The sequence below is a fragment of the Ovis aries genome, chromosome 18 (assembly GCF_016772045.2).
Source record: "Ovis aries strain OAR_USU_Benz2616 breed Rambouillet chromosome 18, ARS-UI_Ramb_v3.0, whole genome shotgun sequence".
In the NCBI taxonomy this organism is placed as follows: Eukaryota; Metazoa; Chordata; class Mammalia; order Artiodactyla; family Bovidae; genus Ovis; species Ovis aries.
Genome location: NC_056071.1, coordinates 31,412,191 through 31,421,811, shown reverse-complemented (window position 1 = coordinate 31,421,811; position 9,621 = coordinate 31,412,191). Strand labels below are relative to the sequence as shown.

At 51.9% G+C, this 9,621-nt stretch overlaps 1 protein-coding gene across 1 annotated transcript; it reads right to left on the bottom strand.

The window, feature by feature from the left end:
• Positions 1-6,219: 6,219 nt before the first annotated feature.
• RPP25 (ribonuclease P and MRP subunit p25) lies at positions 6,220-7,658 on the bottom strand. The gene has a single exon (XM_004023408.6). The coding sequence runs from the start codon at positions 7,499-7,501 to the stop codon at positions 6,869-6,871; it is 633 nt and encodes a 210-aa protein (XP_004023457.4). The 5' UTR covers positions 7,502-7,658; the 3' UTR covers positions 6,220-6,868.
• Positions 7,659-9,621: the final 1,963 nt, after the last annotated feature.

Here is a 9,621-nt window from a genome sequence, read left to right as displayed (position 1 = left end):
TTAAAGGATATAATTTTTGATTCAAATAAAATTTACAAACCAGAAAATTCATCCTTTTAAAGTCTATAATTCAGCATTCTTTTATTTGCTATGTTGTATAAACATTATCACTATCTAGTTCCAGAACATTTTCATCATCCCAAAGAGAAACTCCATACCCAATGGCAGTCACTCTTCATCCCCTGAACCCCACCAGCCCTAGGCAACTACAAATCTACTTTCTGTATTTATGGATTTGCTTCACTAGAAATTTCACATAAATATGAATGTCCTTTGGGGTCTGGTTTCTTTCGCAGGACTTCCCTGGCAGCTCAGCTGGTGAAGAATCCGCCTGCAATGCAGGAGACCCTGGTTCAATTCCTGGACTGGGAAGATCCGCTGGAGAAGGGATAGGGTACCCACTTCAGTATCCTAGGGCCTCGCTGGTGGCTCAGATGGTAAAGAATCTGCCTGCAATGCGGGAGACCTGGATTCGATCTCTGGATTGTGAAGATCCCCTGATACGGGAACAGCTACCCACTCCAGTATTCTTGCCTGGAGAATCACATGGACAGAGAGAGGAGCCTGGAGGGCTACAGTCCATGGGGTTGCAAAGAGCCAGGCAACTTTCTTGCAGTTAGTATAATGTTTACAAGATTCATCCATGTTGTAATCAGCTCTTCATTTCTTTTTGCGGCAGTTAAACTCCATTATATGGATATTCCACATTTTGTTTACTCATTCATCAGTTAATGGACATTTGAATTTTTTCCACTTTTTGGCTATTATGAACAAGGCTTCTATGAACATCTGCGGGCATATTTTCATGTGGACACATGTGTTCCATTATTTCCATTATTATATCTAGTGATAATATATGGGTCATAAGGTAAGTCTATGTTTAACTTTTTGAGGAACTGCCAAGCTGTCCCAAGGTAGCCTGCATCAACATTCCCATCAGCAATGTATGCAGGTTCCATGTTTTCTGCATCCTTATAATTTTTTTAAGCAAAGAAAGCTGGGTTTTTGTAGTTGTCTGAACTGGACCTCACACCCACAGTTTCCTGTCAAGAAACAGAGCCCAGGGTTGGGGTGCTTTGTATTCTGAGTCCACTAGCTGCTCTCCTAAAGATTTTTTTCCTGTGATGGGGATTTAACTTTGGGTCTCTCTTAAGAATGAGTGTGCCGCTCCTTCTAAAAATGATCTCACTGACTAGTCAACCTTGATTAACCATCAAAATCACTCAAGGATCTTATTGAAATACCCATTTCCAGGTCCTTCCTGGGAGATTCTGACCCTGTTGTTTTGAAGTTCAACCCCAGCAATCTGTATTTTTAAAAAATTGTGGGGTAATTAACATATAACATGTAATCACATTTTTTTCAGTTGTAATGCAAGGTCTACTTTATTTAGACATCAATCAGTTTATACCAATTAATTTATAACAGCAATCTCTATTTTTGAGAAGTGCCCTAGGTGATTCCGATGAGTAAAGATTGGGAAGGCTGGTATTATCCCCACAGCAATCTGGCCCATTTTGCAGATGAGAGAGCTGAGGCTCAGAGAAGAATAACTTGCTCTAGATCAGAATCAGCCTCATTTCCTGCAAAGCCTATCATCTGTTCGATATGACACTGTTCAATATGATCTGTTCACATTTGCTAGCAGAACTCTGAAAAGAGCCTCTCACCATGCAAGACTAGACCTTAGCAAACACCCCATATTCCTTTTCCCTATTCCTACTGAAGGTGGTAAGAATATTGTATTAGTTTCTTATGGCTGCTTTCATAAAGTACCACAGGCTGGATGATTTAAGACAGCAGAAATTTATTTTCTCACGGTTCTAGAAGCTAGGTATCCAAAATCAGGATGTCTGCAGGACCATGCTGTCTCTGATGGCTCCAGGGAGGACCCCGTTCTATACCTTTTTCTTAGCTTCTGTTGTTCACTGGCAATCTTTGGCATTACTTGGCTTGCAGCTGCGTAACTCCAGTCTTTGCCTCCATCTTCACATGCTGTTCTTCCCTCTATGTGTCAGTCTGTATCTTCTCCTCTTCCTATAAGGACATATTGGATTAAGGACTCTTCCTATTTCAGCATGACCTCATCTTACATATTAATTACACCTGCAAAGATCCTGTTTCCAAATAAGGTCACATTTACAGGTACCAGGGGTTAAGGCTTCAAAATACCTTTTGGAGGGACACAATTCAACTCACAGCATCTATGATAATCAACAGGAGTCAAAAGCACCACCAGAATCCTCCAGTTAGGCATAAACATGGTGACCCTTAGCTTTTTCAAAAAGAAGATAGAACCCAAGGGTCCATATGGTGGGGATGGGGGAAGCTTTGGCCACTTTCTGGGGATGGACAGTTAAGGGCTTTGATGTGGTGTCAGAACAGTTCAGAAATCTCATTCAGCCAGTTCTTATTCACTCAACAGCTTATCAACTGCTCTCAGTGGGATTCCTGCATTCCAAGAGCTAGGTAGGGAGCAAGGCGGGCAGGATCCATTTAATCACAGCTTCTGGTTTACTGGGGTGACTGACAACCAGAGGTTCACACTAATGAGGGCACAACTACAAACTAAGATAAACTCTGACAGGAAGAAACCCGATATCACCAAGGAGACCTTCCTGTGACTGTATTTCGTCCTTCCCTTTCTTCAATTACCCTTTTCCCTGGGAAACCTGTAGGTATTTCAACATCTCAGTGAAACGGAGGGGACTAGAGCGTCCCTAGTGGCCAATATGGGCATAGCAGTGATCCAAACTAGAACAAATCGAGTGGGGGCTGGGAGATGAAGGGCGCTAGTAGGGGAGATGCACTGGCCAGGTGGGAGTGTGTCTCACCCAGGTCTTCCTTTTTTTTTTTTTTTTTTAGTTTTTCATTTTTTTAATTTTAAAATCTTTAATTCTTTCATGTGTTCCCAAACATGAACCCCCCCCCCACCTCCCCCAGGTCTTCCTTTAACTGTACAATGAACATGCTCTGGGAGATTCATGGACAGTGGACAAGAGCTTTAAAGCTTTTACCAATTTGAAGCTGTGGATCCCTCTAACTCACCCCTCTTCCCTCCCAAAATCCATCTATTGTTTTGTCCATCCTGTGATGCCAGGAAGGCAGGGTAAGTTCTGGCCAAGCTAGGGTTAAGCCACAAAGAGCAACCCTCCTCCATCCTGGCTGTAATGGCAATGAAATCCTACCTAGCCTGGGTAGCTCTCAAATCTGTCTCCATCTCTGGCCCCACTACCAGGGCTCCATCTCCTACCTCCCTGCAGTATAGCAAATGCAGTCAGGCCCCTTCCAATTCACCTTCCACCTACACTGGTGCCAGAAGGATCCTTATCACACATCAATCAGACCAAGGTGAGACTCGCTTGGTGGTCCAGTGGCTAAGACTCTCACTCCCAATCAGGGGCCCCAAGTTCCAGCCCTGGTCAGGGAACTGGATCCTACACACCACAACTAAAGATCTCGCTCAAGTGTTGCAACTAAGGCCCAGTGCAGCCTAAATAAGTAAATGCTTTGTGCTGTGCTAAGTCGAATCAGTTGTGTCTGACTCTGCAACTCCATGGACTGTAGCCCATCAGGTTCCTCTGTCTATGGGATTCTCCAGGCAAGAATACCGGAGTGGGTTGCTGTGCCCTCCTCCAGGGGATCTTCCCAACCCAGGGACCAAACCAGAGTCTCTTATGCCTCCTGCACTGGCAGGCGGGTTCTTTACCACTAGTGCCACCTGGGAAGCCAAATAAGTAAATAAATATTTTTAAAAATAACAATGGAATATAATGAAAAGAAAACAGACCAATACCAAAAAAGACCAATGGAATATAATGAAGAGAAAAGAGACCATTGCCTCCCCCACTTTCTTCAGGGAGGCTCCTTGTGACCTGGCTCCCAGCTCCCACCTGGTATTCCAGTCCCACCTGCTTTGGCTGAGCTTTGTTCAGACACTTGTGGCTGCCTCAACACCAGATGCACCATCACCTCTCTGCCTGGAATTCCTTGTCTAGTCCCGTCCGCTGGCTAACTCTGTCTGGTCACCGCAGAGCCAGCTCCATCAGTACCTCTGAGTGAATTAAGTGCCTCTTCTCAGAACTCCCTTCTCCCACTATTATTGCATTGTGCCATGACTTTCTTTTCCCTCTCCCCTAGACCGGGATATCCTTGCAGCAGAAACTGTGTCTGATTATACTGTGATTCTCCCCCCGACTCCCCACCCAACTCTGTGCTTAGACTGGAACCTGGCACAACAGTGAAGTCCCAGTTGGTGGTCCACTGCCCATTTAACCACATGCTCTGGCCTTAGATTATATTTATTTATGTTCCCAAGTGGATTCTGATTGTGTGACCAGATAGTTTTGGGGGTGTGAGTCTTCACTGCCACCCCTAGCTGGAAGTGTCCCCAAAGGAGGGCCCAGAAAGCTCTTGGATAGAGGTCCTACTGGAAAGATGGTGTCTCACAGTGGGGCAAGGCACTCCCCACTCCCTCCCATTCTGCCACGAGTCAGTTCTTGAAGTGAGCTGTCTCTGAGTTGCTCCCGTGGCCACTCCCTGCCTTATTTCAGTGCTTCTCAGGTTCCCACCTCAGCCTTGGAGTTGAGGGTGGATAAGGGTATCTGTCACCACTTGGGTCAGAAGGGCAAGAAGATCTAGTAAAGCAGGGGTGGGGAGCTCATTCATGGATGCTGGGTTCCACTGGCACCCGTGAGCACCTATCAAAATCCTGGGAACTGAAGCTGCTGGGATGGAGTAAAGGTGCAGAAAAGACAGCCAGTTTCATAACCCACTTTCTAGCATGGGAGGCAGAAACGCAGTCCACCATGTGAGCAGGGTAACACTCTGAAGGTGGGGAAAGAACATGCCCCTCTCCTCTCCACACCACAGGGTGAGTTTCTAGGCTGGAAGGCGACTCACCTGACCCAAGACATCTTCAATGAGAAAGCTTGCATTGTCCTGGTGACCCAGCAATCAGGACTTTAGACACTAGCGATCTTGGAAAATTGACCCTCTTCCAGAACCAAGAGCAGTCTCTCCTAAGACTCTACCAGGCAGGACCTCTTCTGCGCTGGATCATTTAAATTCAGATGCGGATGCCCAGTGCCAGCCCAGGGCAACCTTGTTGTCAGGACAGTTTACATTCTCTCCACACTTCCTGGGCTGCTCCTGAGAGAGTCAGACTCACACACCCCAATCCCTTGGCTCTCCCTAGGGACTCATCAAGAACAAGCCATTAGGGAGAGCAGCCAGTGCCAGAGTCTCTTTGACAAGGCCCACCTATCCAAAGCTCAAGCAGAGCTGGGGGTGAGGGTGAACTCCCTGAAGAGCCCCTTATATCAACTGCAGAAACCTACCTCTTGTTACCAGCAGAAGGATTTATTTCAGCTTTTAGCCTACAAAGTGACTTACATATTTCCCCATCTCCTCCTTTCCAAGGATGCTGTTAAGTTGCAAGGGGACAGGGTCTGCTTCTATGATCTTGGAGCTACATGCCCCTCCCCCTCATATTTGCTAGAGTTCTTCCAGTACACAGCACTCCTTCCACCCTCCCACCTGACTTGGAGTTGGGCAGAAAGGCTTATAAGGCTGTTATCTCTCAACAGACAGCTGTGCAGGGCCAGAGGCAGCAGCTTATCAGGGAGCCTGCAGTGATTCACAGCCCAAGTCCCAGCTTCTCTGCTGAATAGTAATTTCCAGCAGTGGATTTGTGCTCAGTCTCTCCTCCCCCTCTCCCAAGGGTGTGCTGTCCTTTCTCAGAGAGAGCGAGCGAGCAGTGAAGGGTAGATTCTATCCATGGGGCTGGGGGGCTCTGGGCCAGCCGTCTGGTAGGGCTGTTTATTGGCAGGAGGCTGCAGGCTTAGGGAGCCCAGTTGGATCTGCCACCCTTGGCAGTGACCCCCAGGATAGTTCATTGATGCTTCCCTTCCTCCCCCTTCCAGAAAAGCAGTATGCTGCTCCCTTTCCCTTAGTGGTAGCACATAAGGTGACCAAGGTCCCCTTCTGTCCACAAGCCCTGAAGCTACTGGAGCTAGCCAGGGAGGGCTGAGAAAGAGGGAGGAACCAGGCACTGGGTAAGGTGCTCCCAGCACCATTTCAAAGCTGTCCAGTTTCTGTGCCTGACCCATAAGACTCCAAAAGCTAAGGATTCCAGGCTGGAGGGGACTGAGACACAAGGGGGCAGACCAGAGCAGTCTCTACACAGGCTAGTGGTTAGGAAAAAACCCAGGGACAGAGCCTTTTTTGTGTTTGTTTTATTGGAAGCAAGACTCCAGCTGTGGGGCTCAGGGGAGGCGGCATGGAGAGTTCTGTCCTGGGTCTCTCCCTCTGGGCCAGCATGGGGAAAGTGGGATGTTAAAAGAGCCTATGGAGACGCCCCTGCCACCATGATCTCAGGATGCTCCTTAAAAGCAGGGAAAGGAAAACTAGAAACTGTCCTGGGGTGAGGAGCAGAATAGCCCCTTACCCCTTGCCACTCAAAATCCCCCGCCCTCAAGCAGTGGTTTCCAACCCTTTGCCCTCTGCTGACAATGGTGGGGTGGTTTCAAGAGCTCTCCTCAGCTTCCACCTTCGTAGCCCACTTCAAGAATCCTACATGAACCTTTAACCCTTGGGGTTAAAGGCTCAAGAATCCCATTGCCCACCATTCCCTCCCTGAAGAAGGTCCCCGTATGGTTCAGAAAAGCTGAAAGTGTCGTCAGGCAACACAGCTGGAGGAGCAACCCCACCACGAAGCTTCCCTGGGGTCCCCCCTTGTCGCCTTGGGGTCTATGCTTCCACGTTGTAGGTTCCAGAGTACCAAGGCGTGAAAGGCTAGAGATGCATCTCAAGGTCGAAGCTCGAGCGTAGGATTCAGCCCGTCCAGGTGGCCCAGAGGCCGGAGTTCTCAGGCGGTCTGGTCCTCTTCAGCAGCACCTGGCTCGGGTTGTGACCTCTTCGCGGAGCTCTCTCCAGCAGTAGGTTCCCCTAGACTCCTCTTGGACGTCGGAGCAGTTGGCTGGGACGAGGGGCCGGGATGGGGGTTCGGCGGCTGGTACCCGGGTTGGCGCGGATCCAGGGCATCCTTGGAAAGTAGGATGGCGAGGCTGGGCACGTTCTTAAGTACACTGAGACTGGCGGCTGGCTCGCCAGGCTTCTGCCCCGGTGTGGGCTCCGGAGGGAGGCTCTGCCACAGCTCGCGCACGCTCTGGTAGCGCAGCCGCGTGACCTGATGCAGACCCGCCAGGCGGCGCTTAAGGATCTCGGCACACGTGACGGTTTTGGTGGTGGCTCGACCGCAGCCGCTGAAGACGATGGCGCGCGTGGCTGGCTGCGCCATGCTGGCAGTGGCGAAGGCCAGCAGGTTCCGGATCTTGCTGCCCTCCTTGACCCGCATATGCACGGCGCCCGGCGCCAGGTCGGCGAAGGGGCCTGAGCCTGGGCCGCCCTCCTTTTCCCCGCTCCCCACCGGCGCCTCCTCGGAGCGCACCTTACGGAAGTTCTCCATGCGCCGTCGTTGCGGGGACGCGGGCTTCGCCATCGGGCCGCCTCAGCCCCGGGAATGCATGTCGGTGGGTCGCGTCCCGCAAGGGCCGGCAGGGTTAAGGGTGCGGGAGCGGCGTGGACGCTGGCTGGCCGATTGGGACGGTGCGATCCTAGCCTTCCACTTCTCTCCACTGGGCGCTGCTCTACTCGGCGATCTCGGCGCCCTGTGCTACGCGCCTTTAGCTGAGGCCCCGCCTCAGAGCCTGGGAGCCCCGCCCCTGCCGCCGGGCCCCGCCCCTTACCCAGCCCTGCCAGCTCGCGCCCAGCCTCACCAGCAATTCGCCCGCATCCACTCTGGTCCTCTGATATCCGGGTTTGGGAGGTGCGCGCATCGCGGGATGCCATGGCAGTGCCAGGAGTGACCTGCCAGCTGAAGTTTCCCTATAATCACCATCAGCCCTCCCTGAGCCTACCTTCATAAACCTGCAACCTAAATAAAAACTGCATTTGCTGGGCAAACTCAGCTTCAAGCCGGGTCCCCGAGCCCTTCCGCGGTTCAGCTGAAGGCCACCCACCCCTTGCCCGCTCCCAATGAGAGATTTCAAAGCGGCCTTCTGGGGACTGGGACCTCTTTCTCCCACTCCTAGAGGAACGACACCCCCACCCCCACCCCATCCCTTCGCTCCCGAGCCTCTCTTCTCGCCTGAAGGACAGCCTGCACGCTGTCAGCAGAGTGTAGTAGGCGCCGTCTCCGCTCCGCGTCTGCCCTCGACGACTATGTCTCGGCATGGTCCTCGCAGGACAACCGGAGAACTGAGGTCTCAGGCTTGCCGCGCCTGACCGGAGCTGAAGGCTCCCAGACACCCCTGCTCTGCGAACCGAGGCTCTGGGCCAGGCTGTGCCCTGGGATGAATGGGACGAGAACAATGAGACTCCCTTCTCAAGAGGAGTTAAGCTCCCTCCATCCATGCCTGAAAGTCGAGTATTAGAACTGCATGCCCTAGAGTAAGCCAGATATTGTCCTCTGCTCACGTGGATCCCCTTTCTTCTCAGGTGGAATTTGTTGTTAGTCAACCGGGCCCCCTGGGACCCAGTGGGGTCCTTTTCAGAAAAGAGGCTGGGTAAAAGCAGGTTTTGAGGGAGAAGGGAGGTAGCTGGGAAACGGAAATCTCAGGGACAGTTACCGGGTGCCCCTCCCCTGGAACTCCGCAAGACCGAGGGAGTGGCCCGGGATCTCTTTCCAGGAGAGATGGACAGTGAAGGGAGAGATGAGATTGGGCTTTAAAGGACTGCTGATGAGAGAGAGCGGGTTTGTGAAGAATACAGCTGTATTCTTCCTAGAACTGCCCCAGGGCCTCGTCCTTCATCCTTCCACCCCTCGCGGGACACACAGAACTGAAGGTGGGCCAGACCTGATCCGGGTAGGGGTGACTACGATGGGGCGTGGCGGGGTGGAGCCCTGATAGCTGCGGCGGACAGGAAGCCCTTGAAGTGCTGGGGTCATCCCAGTGCCTGGGAGAGCTGGTGCCGAGTCTTGAGACGGGGCTGCTGGGGTCCCCCTCCTCTCCTCCAGGCTGCTTTCGCCTTCTCAGTAACTCGTATCTCCTAGCGCTCGGCCCTGCTGTTTGGAACCCGGGACTGACTCCACTACGGCCCTTTGGGAGTGACTGGAGAGCAGGTGGACTTTTGAGCCCCAGTACATGAATGACCATCCTCTTCTGGGATCTCCTGCTCGCACGCTGGGGAGAGAGGCTCTGGAGGGCGCTTTCGGCTCGGAATCTGTGTTTCTGGCCTGTCGCAGCTCCCGCGGCCCCACCCCCTACCCCCCGAGGAACAGCCGTAGGAGTCGAAGGGCAGCAGTCTGGTGAAGACACAAGAATTTGCAGCACTTGGCGAGGCTCAGGGGTACTCAGGTTCTGTAAAACTGGGGCAGTTGTGGGCCTTAACGGGCATCAGTTTCGTTAGGCCTGAGAAGTCCCCAGACCGCTGGAATCTAAGTCCGAACCGGTTGGTTACGGAAGAAGAGAGCTCTCCATCCACTGGGGTATGTAAGCCTAGGCTGAACGTTCACTTGGAGGGGATTAATCGGGGGTCTTCAGTTTGGAGGAAGGGGTCTGGGAGCTCCGCGTTTACGTCTGTTGAGGATGAGGCAGTTCTGCATTCGCCCGGGTTGGC